The sequence below is a fragment of the Apteryx mantelli genome, chromosome 3 (genome assembly GCF_036417845.1).
Source record: "Apteryx mantelli isolate bAptMan1 chromosome 3, bAptMan1.hap1, whole genome shotgun sequence".
Lineage (NCBI taxonomy): Eukaryota > Metazoa > Chordata > Aves > Apterygiformes > Apterygidae > Apteryx > Apteryx mantelli.
The window spans coordinates 23,469,471-23,490,219 of record NC_089980.1 but is presented as its reverse complement, the minus strand read 5'-3'; the positions used below and the strand labels follow the sequence as shown (position 1 = coordinate 23,490,219).

General features: G+C 37.0%; 1 protein-coding gene across 5 annotated transcripts; it reads right to left on the bottom strand.

The window, feature by feature from the left end:
• Window positions 1-235: 235 nt before the first annotated feature.
• On the bottom strand, window positions 236-20,015 carry LOC106482726 (dynein axonemal heavy chain 14). Of its 5 annotated transcripts, XM_067292919.1 has the most exons (11): window positions 19,966-20,015; window positions 17,392-17,588; window positions 15,737-15,904; window positions 14,676-14,764; window positions 11,318-11,529; window positions 10,297-10,428; window positions 8,962-9,095; window positions 7,482-7,646; window positions 5,111-5,223; window positions 3,036-3,110; window positions 236-357 (listed from the first exon to the last, which is right to left on the bottom strand). In XM_067292919.1, exons 3-10 carry the CDS (start codon window positions 15,881-15,883, stop codon window positions 3,038-3,040), a joined length of 1,065 nt encoding a protein of 354 aa, XP_067149020.1. In that variant the 5' UTR covers window positions 15,884-15,904; window positions 17,392-17,588; window positions 19,966-20,015; the 3' UTR covers window positions 236-357; window positions 3,036-3,037. The 5 variants fall into 5 exon arrangements, with proteins under 5 accessions (XP_067149020.1, XP_067149019.1, XP_067149023.1 ...); XM_067292918.1 differs by having other exon boundaries at window positions 236-3,110; XM_067292922.1 differs by having other exon boundaries at window positions 236-3,110; window positions 17,392-17,550; window positions 19,966-19,998.
• Between the last annotated feature and the right edge of the window lie 734 nt (window positions 20,016-20,749).

Genomic DNA, 20,749 nt, shown 5'->3' with positions numbered 1-20,749 from the left:
AGTATGCAAACATTTAGATTATTTTCAATAAAAAAAATAAAGCTGCAAACCTCAGTGAAATAAAAATGGTTCCAAAATTAAAATACAATTAAGTGAACAAAAAAAGTGAAAACCTGTATGATATGAACTAGTGACTTCATATCACCAATAACAATTTTATAACAGAAGAGAATTAAAATAAAGAATACAGGATAAAAACCTGAAAGTAAAGTTGCAAATGAACTTTAATAATTACTCTTAAGAAAGTATTTTCAATGGCTACAATCACTTGTCTTTGAAAGCTTGTATTTGACTACGTGCTTGCTTATTTTGTAGATCTTCTTCACAAAACTCATCCAATGAACAGGACCATTTCACCTAAAACGGTAAGTCAATATATAAATGAGAAAGATTACCATGAATAGTTAAAAATAACTTTTACCCTCCATGTTCTGCCTCTCCAGTACATAATTATTGGCAACAGAGAGTAAATTCTATATTGCACTTGATGCAAAACCAAATGAACGCATAAAAAACCAAACTGCTAAAGAGAATAATCCAAAGGCACGGTGATTTGAGATGAAAGAAAAATGCAATACATGTAGAACCACATAAGGAGCCGAAAATGAAAACAAAATTTGTATTCAATGCAAAGGGATATACATAACTGATAAAGAAACCTGAATACAGAACATATTTGGGACAGTAAGAGGTATACACCAGAACACAAAATCATATTTCATTGAGTATTGTGAAAAGATGTCCAAGGTATAACATTCAGGCAGTTTACAAGCATTCAGAAATAATCAAAATTTGTAGAAATTTTAATATTAACATTTCTATTGCAAAATAGAAAAACATTTTTTTGCTAAGATTATTTCAAAGCTTCTGGCAAATTTCAGCATTATTAATAGCACTGATTGCAATTTACATTGTGATAGTATCTACAGCATCTGACTACAAAGCAGAACTCTACAATATGCATCCAGTACACCTCAAAGCAATTTAAACTGGAATTTTAAATTATCCCAATTATAAAATAACTGAAGTCAGACAAAAACACTTGATCAGAGTCACAAGCAAGACATATTGATCATTAATATAAATGACTTAATGCCATAACATACTGAATTTTATCAGTGTGTCGTAACACAATTGCATTTGCAGTTCACACCCAAAACTAAAATTCAAGTCAAGTCCCACTCTCATTTAAGCATTGAACATGCAGTTCAAGTGTTTGTGTTTCACTGTTTATGTTCAAGGTATCCTTTTTACTGACTTTTAAATAAAGAATAGCATTGCAAAACTTGCATATTACATGAGTGAGCTTTACATCGAGATCCCAGATCATGGGAGGTGCACAACTAAGAAATGTAAAGAATCTGAACACAATGCAACACAATAAAAATAACTTTTGAAGTGCGTTTTGTAAGATGTAAGGATGTAAGCCAGTGTAGGAACAATCAATCAGTTGCATAAGCAAGCTGAGTAGTCAGCACTGCATTAGAAGTCCTTCTGTGATTTCCTTTTGAAGAAATATCCTACTCTAACCTACCAACATGAAGGTCCAACACCTTCATGTGAGTAGCAATATATTGAGGAATAAAAACAGAAACAAAAACTCAGCAAAACACATCTGTAGAGTCGGAAGGGACTGGACTCTTTCACCATCTTTGTTAACAAGAACAGCTCACCACAAATTTATTCAAATGCTGAAGTGGGAAGAGTATCAGGACCACTTTCTAAATTAAAAATTACTTACAGTTTAATGTCATATGATTTCAGGACATAAAAACATTTCAAAAGATGGCTCGTTTGAATTACACAAATCTCATTTTGACAAAACATACTAGAAATATTCCATAGTTAGGTCATTTAAAGTGCCCCAACTGAATTTTGACAAGCTTTCCACATACAAAAATATTGCTTTTAGGGAAAGAGCTAAGTATTGGTTAAATATTAATGCATTAACTAATGAACATGTCTCTGACTAACTCAATAGTTAAGAGAAAGAATTACTTTTTTGCAGAAGTTGACTCACCATGAATTATTTTTAATGATTCATTCCATAAATGACAGTTTTCAGATTTTAAGCAGTTAAAACCCCTATTTACCCTAATACCTTTCCCATTTCAGTAACTTTAAAATTAGACAAAGGACTACCTGATAGCTCACGCCTTTTCCACTTGAGTATTCAAATGAAAGAGAAAGGACGTAAACCTTTCCCAGTTCCTTACCCCTGTGTACAAGTGAAAGATTAATCCATATGTTCTCAGCACAAACCTAATCATTTTGATATCAAACTCATCCAAAGCATAAAGGCCACAGAAAATCGTAACAGGATGTTGCACCGGGCTCCTTAGGAAAGCACACTTCATAAAGCTCCAGAAGCACAGAACCGGACTCACCTACACTGCAGTACCTCAGAAGGAAGTCTCTTCCTAACACAAGCCTTAATTTAAAACCTGTAGGAATAATCTCACCTATAGGCTAAATTGTCATTAAAAGGGGAAGAAAATCTCTAGTGAAGAGTCAATGTCTTTTTTTTTAATCATCAAACCTACATACTACAAATATTGTTTACATGCTAATAATGTAAGCCAACAAGGAGAAGAGATGAAGTGTGACAGGATTTTATTTACTCGCCTCGACACGTGGACTGAATTCCATTTTCTCATTCACTCTGTATTCAGCCTGGATTTGGTACAGTCACTCTCACTTTACAATAGAACACTATATTAATTATTATTTTCATCCTATCTATAGCTGAAAATCCCTAGTCATGGAGCAGAATCCTACTGCGCTTGGCACTAGACAAATATCAGATTAAAGCTCAGGTTTCTCCAGATTAAGATTCCAGGCTTTTTCACAATAAGATAAACGTATCATAAATTTTTTATTATAGAAAGTCATCCATGCAGTTATCAACAGGTAATCTAGAATTTTTTATCACAGTCATTGTTGTTTCATTAAATATTTGAGAAAAGTTCTAAATTAATAAAGTGTACATCAGAAGATTAGGTATTCCTTTAACTCTTTTCACATGAAAAACCTACATTCAAATTGACTCGCTTTTGTTTGCCTTGCTTCTTCTAACATTGATTTTCCAGACTAAAAAATATTTCTTCATCCTAGAAGCAACAGAAATAATTATTTATGCATGTAAAGTTTACAGACTGTCACACCTGCTGTCACAACAACTCATTAACAGAATTTATGCTGAATCTAGGGACAGATGCAGAGACCTACCTAGCCAATCTCTGGTTTCTAAATACACTCCCAAATATTGCCTTCCCACCTCTTTATCCATCTTGACAGATGAATGAAATGTATAGCTAAAGCAGAGGCCTGTTGTACTCATAAAAGAAAAAGCACACTAAGGAGACTTTAAAATTATTTTGTTTTAAACCCAAACGTGAGCACACTAATACACCATAACTGCGTAAGTATTTCTGGGCCCAATAGCCCAGTAAAAATAGCATTGCCATTGCTACTAATAAGCCAGAAGCTTTTGTGCTTTACACTAACTGTGCTAGGCCCAGCCCTGTTAGGCTTATTATCTGGGTAAACCAGAGCTCGGTATCAGGTGTCTCTTGTTGTGATGTAATTTAAGCATGGGATAATAGCAAAGGCCTTGAAAATACGGGCACAGGTTGAAAGCAGAAGCCCCAGAGGCATAAATAACTCACTGATGGTCAATTACTGGCCACTAATAAAACACAACCTGAACAGCTGGGCTTTTGCTTTGAGAAAAGCAGCAGCAGCTAGCTAAGGAAAATAAAGGAAAACAAAACAGCCAAGCAACATGATAACGCACCTGCTGTACAGGTACCCACCAAGCTCCTGCAGCACCTAGCCTGAGGGGAGAGGCCAATTACCTAGAAACTCAAAACACCTTACTAAACAGTAAACCCCCCAGTTTGGTGTAGGGAAGACAGCAGATGTTCACTATAGTTTCAGGTTCCCTTGGTGAAGAGGTCTTGAGTCTTGTTACTTCAACCTCAGTGACTAAGGCCATCAAGAACTGTAGCCATCAGTGTTAGCACCATGCTACCGCAGCATCAGCTCTGCCATGCTGTGTACTCACCGCTAAAGACTGCAAACAACCAACTGTATGAATATGTAGTGATAACAACTGATAATGAGGAAGAACTAGATATCAGCACACAGTGTGTGGTGAAAGAATGTCAGTCTAGTAACATTTTGTTTAAAAGTTTAAAACTGGCTTGATTTACCAGTCTTTTAAACACTCCCATTACGGCGATCTTTAACTCCCTGACATATACACATATATTCAGTAACGACAAATGTCAGCAGAATTTTGTGGAGCAATGTAAGAAAATAAGGTCATGATTACTTTGGTTAATTTTTAAATGTGAAATGTGGCAATGGTCTACATAAAATGCAGTTTCAAAAATGTGGGAATTTTTGTGATTCCATCATTGTCATGCCTGATGCATGCCCAAAAAACTTGCATGCACAAAAGAAAGAGGGGACACATGGGATCAAATCTCAAAACTGAATGACATTCAGTAATATTCTCCAGGTGAAAGCCAAATAGAAATTGGAAACAAATAATAAAAAGTAATAAAGGTAAAATATTGAGGCAAATAGGCAAGAAATGGATGTTTAATGTTAGTTTAAGCAAGAGGTTACGTTTTTACTGATGTTTCCATAACAGTCAATGAAAAGAATGTGACAATTTCACCCGTAAATATTTTCTTCTATTTTGCACTGTATAATTTGCTCAAATGCATTCTCTATAAGGTCAACAGTACTAGCTATGTCATAAATTCTCTACAATATGAAAGAAAACAAAATAATTAACTTAGCTCTTAAAATCTAGTGCCTATGAAGATATTACTAGAGATATTCTTACTTTTTCTACAGTTAAAGAAACAAAAAGAAACAAAAAATAACAAAATAGAAAGAAGGACTTTTTGTTCTTTAATGTTTTAGATATCAGGACAAAAAAAATCCTGAGTAATCTTTAAATACTGGAATTCTTGAAAACACCAATACAAGAATTAACACAGTATTAAGGAACTATCTGTCATTTTAGGATACAAAGATATTGGAAAGTTATTACTGTAATTGGTTAACTTTAATTATTTTTTTCTTAATTTCTTACCTGAAATTGGAGAATAAATTAAAATTGAGTAATTTATAATACAGCTGTCTTTCACGCAGCCATTGTGGTACTGGTATCATTTCTATTTCTCCTAATTGATGCTCTGCAGAAAACTAGGGGAAAAAAAAAATATTATACTACTCCTTGTTAAAAGAATTTGACAAGCGTTACGGAATCTTCATCATCATCGAGGCAAAACACATGAATTTGGATGACCTCCGTGGTAGCACAATTCACAACATTTTATCTTATCTATCAATGCAGCTTGCATTTAATTTTGAACAAGTCTACAGTTACTGCATGTTTTTATCATTCCAAATATCAAGACGTTTCTATCATTCAAAATATATGATATGGCACATACACACTATTTAGGAAAGTATTCAAGCAGATGTTCAAGTCTATCCTTATTTAGGAACCCCCTTCAGCACATTTTAAAATCGCCTTCATTTAGGCCCATTCAATACCTTTCTTGCATAAAAATACTTACCTTGGACAAGGTATGTAGAAAGGATAATTCTGAATTTACTGATAATTCTGAATTTACTTTATTTACTGTTAGCAAGTGAAACTATGGAATACCAATTTCTTCTAGTTACTACAAGATGCAACACTGAACCAGAGGAAAAGAGAATTAGTATGTGGAAAGATTTCCAATACAATCTGGGCAGCTATACCCACCTAGAGAGTTGTCACCACAACACTTTTCAGCAGCAATCTCCAAAAAACCTTTTCTTAAACCTCTGCCATATCTTTCAGGTAGGAAAACAGCATCTTATAAACAAATTAATAACATACTAAGAAAGTGAATTTTCATTCTCCCAAGAGAATGCTCATTTCTGTGTGAAAGACTATAAAAATGAGAAGTTGTAAATTAGTATAATCTATTTTCAGACATTGGACTGGAGTCTGACTGGCAAGGAAACAGCAAATTGGCAATGTACAGATGTACTTACATATCAGTCATTATCTTTCATAGGAGTATAAGAGACAGAAGATCTGCTACGAAGCACTAATTAATTATTTTGAATTAATCATTTTGTGTTTTAGCCAAAGCAAGTGGTAGATCTTATGAGAGACATTTTGGAACAAATCTCTTTGTATTTGAAGACTGTACTTCAAATTTATGCACTCTCAACGCAAAGGAATAACGTTACAGCCCCTTTTTTCCAGTCAGGTTCCCAACATTTATTCTCTTCTCCCAGTTTGGTTTTATAAAATCTAAATACCTCCACTAGTAACAAATATATCTTTGCCATTTTAATACAAGTAATTGCATCAGTTTCTAAGCAGTGTTTGTACTTTCTGACATTCAAGTCATGTATTTCATATACACAATGAAAAGTTCAGCTTCAGCATTCAGCAATAATCCAATTATGTAAATTATGCAAATGATGCCGTTACCACTTTTTCCATGCAAGGTTAGTGTTATACATCAGCTTTACTGATGTCAAAGAGAATAAAGGATTCAAGGATGAAGCAGAAATCCAGTCTTTACAAAGACATTTAAGAACTGCTGAAACATCATGCAATATAGGGCTCAGATTCTTAGAGGGCATTATTTTTAGTCCTTTTAGGCACATCAGTACTCTGTGCTCTCAGTGAGCTGGATTAGCTCTCTAATCTGACTGAAAATTAACCTGGCAAGTAAATAAATACACATATAAAATATTTTCATTCACTTTCAGCTAAATTAATGAGATGATACAACACACTGGCCACAGAATCACCAGCGACAACAGAATGGAAAGTGTGGCTTAGAGCCAGTCACTCAGCAGTCTTACACAGGCTTAAACCAATCATGAAATCTCACTCTGAGGTAAAGAACAAACTTTGTCCTTTTCTCCTTTAAAAAAAGGAAATGCTGTTCAAGACTAAACAAAGATTAATCACTGAACAGTTACTGCAGACTTACCTACTTACAAGGTAAAGATTAAAAAAAGAGAAAAAACAAAGATAAGGCACGAACATTCCAAATTTTATGAACAATCATCAGCAAAGGGTAAAATCAAAACACGCAGAATCTACGTGTATACCCTGATGTGCATTAATATGCCCCAAAATGCAGATAGTTAGTGGATTAGTAGGGTGCTAGTTAGCAACAAAGCTAGCTCTATCCTGATACCCCTACAAATTCAAACTGGAGACCATGGTTAAAGATCTAAATACATGCCTGAGCAAAAGGATCAGCTATGTTAAACTCAAAGCCAACAAGGACTTGTCTTAAGCAGGACCAGGAAGCACTTACGTAAATAAGGTAACATAATTGTAACAGGAGTGTGACATGATAATAAGTGAAAAAACAAAAAGGTTCTTTCTGTGGAAATCTTTGAGTTCATGTTATTCTGTGTTTTAAACAATATACTACTACCTTAGACACAAATGATGCCGTAACAGTCCAATATTCTTTGTTTTGTCTAGCTGTATTCACAGAGACAGCCTGTAAATCATATGGGTTATAGGGAGCTTTAAAGTTGTTCCTGTCTCTTCGAAGACAATATATATATTCTCCACTATCTTTTAGCAATAAAGGTTTCTGTCAAAAGAGGAAATGATTTATATGTAGATATGTAATTTATTTTTCATGATTACAAGTTATATATCTATATATTTCACTATGAGAAGAAAAATAAACAAGTACCAAAATTTTCTAATAACAAGCTTAGTAAATAACAATACTGAATTGACTGGAAAGTTATTCTACACGCTATCATAAAGTTTTTCTATCAACCCCACTCTAAATAATTATTCATCTCTTCCACCAGCAGAAAGTTAAATATTACTATATCTTGCTGAGAAAACAAGATGGATCACAAGACATCATGGACAAGGAATCAGCAGACCTATGACTAAACCCTATTCATGTTACAATTTTCTTATGCAAACCTGAACAAGCCATAGACTTTCCAGTAATTCAGTTTCTTTTATATATAAAGCAATGGTAAACATTGTTCAGCTTAAACAATATTGTAAAGCTCTTAAACAGCAAACACCTAACAGTTAAAGATTGTAGATATCACTGGTATCTAGTTGTTTTGCAAATACATCATTCCAGCTGGAACAAACTAGTTTTGTGGACAACTGTAATGCTTCTTAAATACTTTGCAGACAGATTTTAAGTCAGAAGTCCCAAGGAATGAAATATAACACAGATGATATTTTTTAATTGTGCCTTCAAAAGCTTTAACAACATTGTGCACAGAGACTGTTTTGCTCTATGGGCTATTTTGTTTGTTCATGAAAAAGCGTACACACAAAATCTGTAGATGCTAATATTCAATATAATTAGACCAAATATTTATCTGTCTGTCTCTGAGTGCACCAAACTAGTAAAAGAGCACAGGAGGCCCCCTACTACTCTGCACTTGCACAGCAGAATATTTTGGCTGCATCAGGAGCAGACCGCCCAGTCACAACAAATATTGGCCTCATACTTGGCATGTCCGATCAGGACAGACACTATCATAGTTCTGCTATGAGATTCTTCTATAATTAAGGTAGTGCTAGAATAGCTGAGCTATGTGGAGTACTAGCTACAGTTTAAGTGACTGCTATGCATCCAGATGTAGAATAAATAATTCTTGGTACTACTATTCTGTTCATCTCTTCCCAGCTTTATAGCATGGCTCTGCCCATTGCAAAGTGTAATTCAGCTTCTATTTCCTATTTATAAGGTTTAGAATTAAATTCTGCTAATAGTCTATTTTTGGTAAACGTCTTGTTGGTTCTAAGGACAGAATTATTGTTTTCAGAGGCAAAAATATTCAGGAAATAAATATTTTAGATTTATAACCAACACCACTTCTGGAGTATAATTGCACAGGATGTGGAAAAAGGAAGGTAAAAATTACCATAAATGCAAACTTCTGATGCCTGGTCACATCAGCCTCTCTAGCTAAATGTTCACATGATGGTAACTTTGTTTCCCAGCCAAGTTTGCCTCGAAGCCTCAAAATATGCATTATAACATCATCATCAATCGGTTCTGGTACATCGAAGAAAGAGGAAAAAAAAACAGTGTTTTTTTTTTCTTAAACATACAGTCTTTAGATTCATTGCATAAGACAGACCTAACAAGTATGGAGAATTGGTCTAATGTGACTAGTATCAAGATGGAAGAAATTGAGAAGATGGCTTAAAAGGTCATTCTGAAAAATAACAGTCTTTCAGGTATTCCAAACGTATTTTGCAGCAAGTGGAGAACAGGGGTTCAGCTGAACCAAAGTGACTTCAATTGCCAATGATTTATTCCTTTGTGTAGTTTACACAGCAAGATTCAAAACACTCACTGGAAGAAACAAAACTTACTGGCCAAAACTTACTGGCTTTTGCAAATGCTAAAAAACCTGAAAGAATAAGAAAAGGCCTCTGAAAGGAGGGCAAAATTTCAGCTAAACAAAAAGAAGGTTGAAAAGAGACCAGCAATATGTTTTTCTGTCTAATACTTAAAAGAAACTCCTTTGTACATGGAAACATACTACCCATTAAGAAATTAGACCAATCTAAATAGTCCTGTATAGGAGAAAAACACTCTGGTTTAACAAAAGACTCTGCAAAGTTATGGAAAAAAAATTGAGATATTCTAGAAAGCATTAAAAATAATTGTTTCCAGGATTTAATCTTTATTAAAACCCACATAAGAAAAAAGGCTTGTTAAAAAAAAAATAAAAGAATCCAATTGCAGTATCACTCCCTCCCAGTTTTCAGACTCAATGAAAATGGTGAGCAAAATCTATTTTTCCCCACACTCCCTCCAGAATATAAGTGGGAAACATAACTGTTCTTTAAGAATCATCTCTCTAATTAAAAAAAAAAAAAAATTGCATTGTAGTTAGCCATAAACAACCTTAAAATACAAATTCAAGTGTTGTATGAAGGTACATTAAGTTCTGGTCTAGTATTGGATATTAAAAAAAAAAAAAACATCAGAAACTAGACATGGAGGAAGAAATTGTTAGCCTTTGAAATAAGGTTTAAAATGACAGCATGCTATAATTTAGAGCTGTATCACAATTTTTTTTTCTCTGCATGTGTACAGTTACCCTAAAGGGAGGACAGGGATGAGGAAGGAGAGCAGCAGTTGAGTATATTCTCTTCTGTATCAATGTAAATCTGAAGTAAATATATTGGCTTTAGTGGCATAACTAAGGGCATAGTCTGGCTCTCTGATGATAAGACTTACATACCTGTTCTATCATAAGAAGGAACTCTTTTCCTCACAGGCTTATTAGATGATCTCTCAACTTTTGGTTGCTCACAAATCTTTTTATTGCAGCTTGGCTCCAAAACAGCTGTTTGCATTTCAGTCCTAATATTATCTGTAATAGACACATCAAAAAGAAAAATATTATTTATTTAAAGTAGACCACCATGTATAATCATTTTCTAATTCAAGCAAAACTTCCTATAAGTTTACAACATTTCTGCAACTTCTGTATCTCAAAATGTATTCTGATTCAGAGACAGAAGACGGGCGGAGGGGGGAGAGAGAATATTTCCTTTTGTTCATAACACATTAAAACTTGTATTCAGATCGTACATTGACATCAGTAAGAAATGTAATCCTTGTTTCCAATGCATTCTGGGAAGTAAAGAGGATAGCATTCACCTTGATTTTTAGCATTTGCTTTAGGAGGAAGGTTTGGGGGTTTGTTTTCTTAAATAATAGAAAACCTTTTTTGCTCACTCTGAAAGAAAGCAGTGTTTTAGCATTCTTTTCACACTCCTCTTAGTTCACTTTTACTTACATCTCCACTGTTCCTTTTTTTTCTAAAGATGTGAAGTTTTGCAGGATTCTTTTTAAACACTCACCACACATACAAGCAGTCATTCACATTCCTTGTAATGCACAGAGAAAGAGCAGCACTCTGTTCTATAGACCTTGCAGAGGTGGACAGAATGGATGTTCATGATACATCTGCCCACTGTAAAATTATACATCTCACCAAATATTAAAAGCCCACTTAGGCTTTATTTTCAATAACAACAACACAAAACAGAAATAAACAATCAGACCACGTTTGAAGTAAAAACTGAAATGCTTGTGACTTAATGGTATTCCTTTTTAGAAATGCCCTAAAGGACATACATATACATATACATATATATAGAGAGAGAGCATATTTCATATTTGAGAATCCTTACAATGATGAGTAAAGAAAGTCATAGCTATTATTACTCCCCTCTCTGTCATTTTAGGTACTTTACCATATACAGTAGAAGGTGGTGATATGCCCAAAAAATGCTGAACTCCTCTGCTAGTAGAAGTTGTGGAAAGTGTCGTTTGCAAACTCTCGTTCTGTGACGTTAAGGATACCGTTTGTGTTATGCTTCTGTTTAGATTCGTTGTCTCATGCTCTGACATTCTAGTAGGCTGACAGAGAGATTCTTCTCTTCCCTCTTTATGTTTTCTTGAGAGTCTGCAATTAACAACATGCTCTTTTAGGAAAAACAATTGAAGATTCAGTCCTAAAGGCAAAATAGAAAATTCACCTGTGATTTGTATCATGGTTTGTGTTTATGATTAAGGTACAGCTGTCCTCTGGCACAGAAGGAAAAAGTTATTCACTATGAATGAAATATACAGTGGGGTGGGGAAAGAAATCAAAATAAAATTAAAGCCATACTCCTTGAACTTTAACACTACAAGCATCAAAAGCAATATTATGTAAAACCCGATCATTACTCTGATTAGTCTCAAAGGTAAGAGAGCTTTAAGATTAAACTATAAATTTTAGCTGTGGGAAAGAAAAGCAAGAAAATAATACTTGCAATAAATCAATGCTATCATTTGTTCTCAGTAACGTCAACAGCACTGTATTTACTATAAAAGCAGAAAAGAAAGTAATAAATTGCATTTTGAAAATTAATTTCTTTCCTAGAGAACACAAAAATAAGAATCCTGGAAATCCTTTCAATCTGAATGCATCTTATGCAATTATTGAATATAATAACTAAAACTGACTTTTAATTGACTTTATTTCTACTTTTTATTTGAGAAAAAGGACAATTTTTCCAGATACAGCAGCCACCTCAGAATTCTCAATATGGCTCTTCTAGAGATCTTGAAGTTGAAGCTGTTCATGAATGTTACATGCCTTAATGCTGGGACTAATATGAAAGAACAGGAACACTAGCAACTTTCCTGCCTGACAGGAGAAAGCAAGAGAGGACCTAATAACAGAGCAGGGATTTTCTATTACCTAGACAATAGTGATTATATAAAATGATTATCTAGATTTCACTAAATTTGCTGATTATCTAGAGAACAGAAACCACAGTCAGTCCCTTGCACATATCCGAGAAGCAGATGTCATGCAACATTACACAGACGCAGAAGACAACATGGCTCAGAATAGACAAGTAAGTTCTGACTCCCTTGTCATACTGTCACATTGAGAAACACTGATGTCCACTTAGATCTGGAATTCCTGGAGGAAGTACAAATTGGCCAAACTCTAAAGCGCTCCCCTAAATTGCACCTAAACTAGAACATCATCTTCATAAATTGACTTGGTTCGCTATGAATTAAGGTTTTTTGGTGATAATACACAATGGCAGTATGAAAATTTGTCCTAGATGATAAGAGGTGCAAACCAGCCCCCTGACTCCAAAGAAGGGATTATGGTTGTTAGCTCTATCTTGTACTCAACTCTATGAATGAAGCTGATCTTCCTTAATTCCAAGATATAAGGACATCCTTTATTTTTGGGACCAGGAATTAACTATTATAGAATCCTTTCTTCATAGTCCCACAGTTGAAGCTGAGAAGATTCCTTGTTGAAGAAACTCACCAGAAAAATCTAAAAAAAAGAAGTGGAGAACTAGACTGTACTGAACAGGACAAGACAACCAGTGCATACAGTTCTGTGCTAAGAGGGGTTGTGCCTTCTGAAAGGATGACTTGAGTTCTTCAGGTATAAGAGAAAAAAAAAAAAAGAAACCTCAAGTAGCAAATGGCAATCCTCAAAAAACTGCTGTTTACTGAAGAGTGATGAAGTGCTGGCAAAGTCAAAGTAGTTCTCACATCCAGAAAGTTGAGACAGAAAGAAGTCTGTGTTAAGGTCCCCAACATGGTAACATCAGCACTTACCGGCTTTTCTCAAGACATATGTACAAAGCCAAAAATTACACAAACACAACAAAATAAGTTGTACTGTGCGCACTGAAATTAATGAAAACAGGCAGCTTCCTAATCTGTTTTAATACTCCTCAATCACTCTCCAGAAATACTTTCATCTTTCTTCAGTTTCTACACTTGGACTCCTCCTCTCAGCTCTCTCCCATATCACCCATTAATTAAACTAGACAAACAGCAGTATCCATTGTGGCCAGTGATATAAGCCAGAGATCCTAACTGGTCAGATAGTTTCTGACAGTTGGGATGAAGAAAGTTCTGCCTGGCTCAGAACTCACGAAAATTAAGGTTCCACTACACAAAAACTCATTTTTCACAAAACCGAAAAGAATTTCACATTCTCCAGATCTCTACATCTCTCATACAAGTTTAGATGCAAGCGGTCAATTACTCCAAAATTCATTGGGAAGAAACTGTTAGCCAAAGTCAGTAAAATTTCATTTCTGTATGGAACTTGGGATAACAATGCCCCGACTGTGTTTTTAATCCAGTCCACAAAATTCAGGAATGGAGGTTTGCCTAGAAGAAGGTGTTATAGTCTCTTCAGCCTCAGAAAGCTACTTTCCTTCCTCATCACCTGTACAAAAGAAGGGAAAGGAAACCAAAAGATGAACTATGCTTGAGAACTGGGGGTTATGAACTTCTAAAACATTCTGCCACAGGAAACTGGAGGCTGACAGTGTGAGCAGGTTCAAGAAGAGAGAAGACAAGTTCATAGACAACAGGTTCATAAACAGATACTGAAAAGACCCAGCAGAGCTGGTCTACTACTGGCATGCTCTCCCTGAATAGCCTCTGCACCTGCTAACGTTGGAGGCAGAATCCTGGGCTAAACAGACTATTTGTCTATCCCACTACGGCAATTTTTCCTATCCCTTGCTTCTTGGCAAGTAGACATCATCCTTTCACTTTGTCATGTCACTTCAAAGGTTTTTTGATACAGTATTTGAGAGTATTATGACTACTCCTTTAGTCCTACTTAAAGGAAATAAATGGTAAACATTTAAATTAACTCAGTCATCATACTCCACTATATTTGAAAAATACTAATATTGGTGTTCTGCTATACAGGTGAAAGTAACACAATACATAGAAATACATTTGCAGAGAATCATATAATATATATTGCCCCCATCTTATTAGAATCAAAAGTATGATTTGACTAGATTCTATTCCTTTTACAATGACTTCACTAGCACTTCTCTGGATTTTCACTGACACAAACAAGATCAGACTCTATTGCCATGGGCCAAAATTATACAGTTTATGCTGGAGTGTTAATCCAGCCTTCACAGAACTCACAGGGAAGCAGTCAAATAATTCAGTATAAGACATCCATTGCTGTTTCAAATTTTAAGTAGCACAGAACAAAAAGATATCACAAAGAAATATTATTTTACATACAGATTTCCAAAACACATGCCTTACTCTTTTATTGCTGCTTTGTGTTTCCTTTCTGTACTTCCTCTGTAAACTGCTGTGCGGAGAATAGAGTATTTCTTCTCTACTGAGGATGACTGAGAACAAAGAGCAGAGAAATACATTAATTTTAATAACTATTGAGTGGGTGGTCATATACTCTAAAATCAATGAAGAAATTTATTTAAGAGCTATGAAAAACATTTTCAAAAGCACCAACTGACGGCTTAGCTCAGCTTTCATTACAGAATTTTTCTGAGTTAAGTTATTTTACGTGTATGAAATTTTGCTTGTAAAAAGCATCCTGATAAATGACTTAAAAATAACTGTGCTCGAAACACAACAATTAACGTCTAGTATTTTCATATGGAGTACGAAATTCCTTTCTCCTGCTTCCATCAACCCAAGGCTGAAATAGTTACAAACCTTCAGAAAAAGAAATTCTAAATTTAGAACAACAAATCACTGTTTTTCAGGATATTTAAGCCAACTACTACTTACTACCTATACATGGTCTCTGCAGTTTCACTTACAAGGTTTCCTAGGAGGTAGACTTTCACTCCCATGGCTGCATAGGCATTATGCAGGTAATTGGTGTGTTTTTATATAACATTTTCTCAGGCAGAAGACAGATTTAAAAATCTGTATGTAAAAATATTGTAAATCTAGGATGATCCTATACATACCAAGGTTATCCACACAAAGGATCCCTGTCTACCCATTAGGTTAATGTCACTTTTCTGAATCTTACCAAACATCCCAATGTCCCCATGGCTGAGTTGGGCAAACAAAATCAGTTATGAAAAAATTATTGCAATATTAACATTGTTGCAAACTCCCAGAGAGTCTCTACAAGCCCCTATATTCTCCTACAGGTCTGTTTATGTTTTGGTTTTGGATCACTCTTTAGGCACCTAAAAGCTCAGCAATACAACAGTTTCAACATACAATTGTAATATTAAACTCAAATTTAAGTCAGATCTTTAGTACAAGGGGACTGTAGTTAGGAGGCTATTAATAGCAATTAAAATTTTAACACTCAGTCTAGCTTAAAACATGTACATTCTCACCAGTTCACTGTTGTCTTTCTCACTGCCGTCAGCCGGTTCACACAAGATATACCTGTCGTTTACCACGTGTGGTACTTCTGTCCTCTCTGGTTTAAGCCGGAGACAAGACATTAATTTTTCTTTCAGTATGTTGTTTTGCGCATCCATCTGGGGTAGGTATCTTTCATTCTAATCACATGAAAACAATTACAGAACAAAATTTGCAGTAACAACTGTTTCCCCACTTTTAACACTCGCTAAGATCTGCATATGTCACTGGCAATCAGGTTGCGTTGGGATATGTCCTTCTGCAGTGTTGAAACCAAGTCTGTCCTGGTTTTAAATGCCTATTTACTATCTATTAATACCTTCTGGGTTAAAAAAAGCACAACAGTCTTTTTGAATTGGGTTATTTAGATGGCTATTTTTGACTGGATTTAGGATATTAAAAAGAATTCTTAAAATATCTTTTCAGACTTTTTCAAACTTTGATTATGTACTGTGTATAGTACATAATTCTTAAAAATGTTTTAAAAATGCATTTTCTCTTTTAGTGGTACTTGTAAAAATGTACACTCTTTTACCTAAATTACAATTAATGCAGTAAGTGAGTGTTTGTCTTTAGAGTTCTTTACTGTTCATTTGCCAAAGCAAGTAAATTTGTAGTTAGCTACATATAGCGTACAGTTAACTGTCTTTAATTTAATAAGCATTTAAAACCAGGACAGAGTACAAGTCTTCATTCGTGGCTTGCATGTCTTGCTTGAATATCATGCTAGCCTAGTTTCCCAGTTCTTCTCCCCATTCCCTCGCATGCTTCAGAATGACGCTTTATAGCATCGTAAAAGCACAGAAATGATAATGCTTAACTTGGTGAACTGTTCAGTATTCTCAACTCTAACTGGTGTCCCTACCTCCCAAAGCTGCATTTTGCAACAAACAATTAGTTATCAGCTGCAAATATATATCAAATTTGAATCAAAATAGATTACTCCAGATCAATATCTACAAATCCAACTGGCTCAACACATGCTAGCTCACTGCAAAAAGCCAGTCCATTCTGTATTCGCCACCTGTAAATTTCACTACTCTGCACCAAAATCTGCTTAAAAGGGTCAAGTAAAAGCAGCTTCCTCCTCCATTGATTTGGCCTTCTTAATAAACAACAGACAAATACATAATAGGAAAAAGCAGTCTGACAAGACATGCAATTCCTTCATTGCCTTTAGTTCAGATGTTATTAGTTTACAGCATGTATCTTACAGAATTAAAAACTCTCACTTGCCACCAAAATAGCAACTGATGCCCCAATGTCTGCTATCTAGAAAAAGATGTTATTTACATTCCATTATAGATCTTATGAACTCTTTAGCCCAAATACTTACATTCAGGAAGCACCACTGAAATTATTTCATATACTGCATTTTCAGTGATTTAAACAAGCAACAGAGCACACAGGAGAATAAAAGCTGTCTGAAGTTTTAGTTACTATTACACATTTCATAGTAGAAAGTGTATGAAGCAGATAAAATAAGAACTAGTAGAGATCTTGCCTTGCTTCATATTCAAATTGTAAGATGCTTAATCATTGGCTACAGTGTCTTCTGCCCGGGATTTTGAAGTCACAAGCCAATGAGGCAGACTTGCTCATTCGAGCAGGAGGTAAGGCAACTCACCCACAGATCCCTTGAGCTCAGTTTTCTTCTCCTGTGACTCTAGGATCCACAGACAGCCATCCACTCAGGGGATCTTAAAATTAGGAAATGGAAGGAAGGAGGCTTGTCTCATCCCAGTGGCTGAGATCTCTTCTGGAAACTACACCATCTTCTTTAGATCTAGCTGTACCCACAATGGCAGGAGGTTACTGTGCTCACTGGATCAAAGACCAAGTGCAAGACAGTATAGCATGAACATAACTTAAATTTCATCGGCATGCACTGAAGCAGTTTGCTGAATCCTGATCCTGATTATGCCACAAAATGTGGAAGTTCAGTCTATTTCCAAACATCTGATAACATAACTTTTTTGATAACATAAAATCATTCAGGGACTAGAAGTGGCAGCTATACTACCTTTATACAAGAAGGGTACTGTAGCAGCAACCTCTTCAATCTCCAACTAGATCCAAGACATCCATTCACGCCCCAAGACCACAAACTGCTGCTGTTTCCCTTCCACTTCTTACCACTCCAGCAGTAGTTAATATTCGCACAATCAATACACTTTCAGAAATCATGCACATGTTTCTCAAACTATTTAGTGAAAAATAGATGGTCCAAACCAATGTAACTGTGTGCTGCAACCGATCAGGAGAGTTCACGGTGAAGTTCAACTGTGGAAGAGGTAATCTCCAACTGAATAGTGGTAAATTCTTTATTACAGCTAGACTGAAAAAAGACTGGGACCATGCCTTAAGGTGGCATATACATTAAGAATACTATATAGGCAAAACATTTTTGATATAGAAGCAGCGATACTAGCAAAAGTCACATGCAAGTACTAGCACCTCTAACACCAGTATCTCACATCTCTTCTGAGAATCTATTGTAATCAGTCTGGATGGACCCTTCCCAGCTACGCCCCACGGATCTTCCTAGGAGCGTGAGGTGTAACACCATTGGGGAAACAGAGGGAATGACTATGACCCACCTATTTCCTTAACTTTTAAAGTACAGCTAGATGGAAGAGCTAAAAAGCTAGGATAAGTGAAGAAGTCTGAAGGTACCATTTATGCTTCCTGAACAGAAAAAAAAAACAACCAAAAAACTGCCTTTTGCTTTGGCAGAAAAATCATAATCCATTAGTCAAAGTGTGTTAACAGTTAATTTATTAAGGACTCCACTGATCAAACAATGTATATACTTGAAATCCAGCTGACAGTCAATGCAAACAATTGATTTTTCAACTGTCAGCAAAAAAAGTTGAGGAACTAATAAAAATGCATATATCGTATCTGCTTGAAAAACAAATGATTTGTTAGAGTCTCTACTTGTACTAGAGGTACCTTAGTGCCTATGCATGTCAAAATTTAAGCATAAACAGAGTAAAACAAAATGTTTGGTGCTGTAATAGAGACAGTATATCCAAGATACAGCAGTGTTTCCTTGCAGGACCTCTCTCTCTCAGCAATCGTAAAATGCTTGTTTAACTTGTGTATAATGGTAGCTAAAAACCATTTAACTGCTTCTTATAGCTGACCTGTGATATACTTTTAAGAAACAAAACACAGAGATTTCATAACTGCTTGATTTTTCTGGCTCTTTAGATTTAGCCTGCTAAAAATCATAGGTACTAATCCAGCATAATCACACATGCATTTTCCCAAGGTTATATATATCAGAAAGTGAAAGAAGTATGAGGCTGCTTATACAGCTGTGACAACAGACATCTGTAAACTTATTTAAACTGGTTTTAAAATCATTCCTTTAAGAATTAAACATACAAGTAAGTTACTGTAGCTTAATGAATTAAGCATGACAACTGATCATAGGCGTTTTTTTAACGCATCAGAGATCAAAGGTGAAGCACGCTACATAAGAATAGTTACGCTAAGTCAGATCCAAAGGTCCAGCTAACAACGAGCAGCAACAGAGGCTCCAGAGCACAAGCATAAGGCTCACCATGGAGCACTGCTTCCAACAACCCGTGCCTGAGGGACTCCCTGAGCCAGAACTTACACACCTTCAGTAACCCTCAGTGGATTTTTATTCAACTGGTAAATCACTTTATTGCCTGTAATATCACAAAAGCTAAAACTCTTCAGAGCCAGCTTTGCTTTTTTACTATCCCGAATAGTTTCGTAGGTTTGGCAAACACCGTCAATTTGTTTCAGTCCTCTATACTCACTCATCGTGCTGGAGCATTGCAAAAGCAGGAAAAGTAGAAGTTTAACCTTAACTAAGGAATGACTAGCGAGGAGACCTACTTCACCGCGAACGACAGCTGTAGCGCCTCCGCATTTCGGGGCCGATGCTGCAAGCTTGCTTGCGGCACTGACGAGCCAGGGCGGCAGCCGCCTCCGGGCCGTGGGAGGGCTGCCCGCTTCAGCCGCGGCCCAGGGCTGCGCCGTGCCCGCGACGCGACGCGACGCGCCGGGGCCTGCCCTGCCCTGCCCTGCCCGTCCCGGGGAGCCGCCGTCCCCGCCCGCGAAGGTTTCTGCGTACAGCGGCCGCCCGCCCTGGCGGAGGCGCTGCCCACCCCGCGGCGCGGCGCGGCGCAACCCGCCCCCTCCCCCCTCCGGCACCGCTCACCGTCTCCCCGCCCGCGGAGCCGGCCGTTACCGCCAACGGCCCCGCGCCGCGCGTGCCCCGCCCGCGCCGGAGCAACGGCCGCGAGGGCCGCTGGGGGGGGGGGGGCAGCGGCCGTTGGCCGCGCGGCTCGGCCTCCCCGCGCCGCCGCCGCTGGAGCCGTTGCCGCCGGCGGGGCGCGAGGGAAGAGCGGGCCCAGCGCAGCCCCGGCCGCGCCGGGGGCGTTGGGGAGCCGCGGGGAGCCGGCAGCGCCGCCGCGGAGCGCTGCGGCGGGCCGCGTCCTGCTGCCGGCTGCCCGCGGCGCCTCCCTCGCCCCGGGCGCCGTCTGCTTGCTTCGGTTCGCCTGCTGTTTCTTTGGCTTGCAAGTTGCCACAGTGGTTACGGCTAGGGAGCAGGGGGAGAAAGAGAGTTATAAATAGCAAGCGCATTGGTGTCACAACAGATTTATCCACTGAACGTGACTTTCCTCACTTCAGAGAATGATGATGGGAAGGAGACCGTAACCGCAATTAAGCCCAGCAGTTAAGAGGTGAAGCAAGGTTAACTTTGAGTGAAATCTATTCCACGCTAATCTTGAGTAAAGCCAATAAATAAATTATTTATATTTACTTCTTGCAACAATTTCCGCAGTGTGACAATGTGTCATACACACTTCAAAAGCTGTTTGCAATTCCAGCAAATGTATCAAGCTTCTAAGAAGTTGTGGGAAGCTCAAAAAGACGTGGATAAAGCAAACAGGTAAAATAATCAGATGTTACCACACACCCTCCCCAAAGTGGATTTTTTT

Excerpts from the sequence above, each read along its gene's own strand:
- LOC106482726 (XM_067292918.1), bottom strand. The coding sequence starts at position 15,883 with ATGGATGCGCAAAACAACATACTGAAAGAAAAATTAATGTCTTGTCTC. Across the intron at positions 11,530-14,675 it reads CACAAAGCAGCAATAAAAGA|ACTCTCAAGAAAACATAAAG; the intron begins GTAAGGCATGTG and ends TGTTAATTGCAG. Across the intron at positions 5,224-7,481 it reads CGGCATCATTTGTGTCTAAG|TTTTCTGCAGAGCATCAATT; the intron begins GTAGTAGTATAT and ends TTTTTCCCCTAG.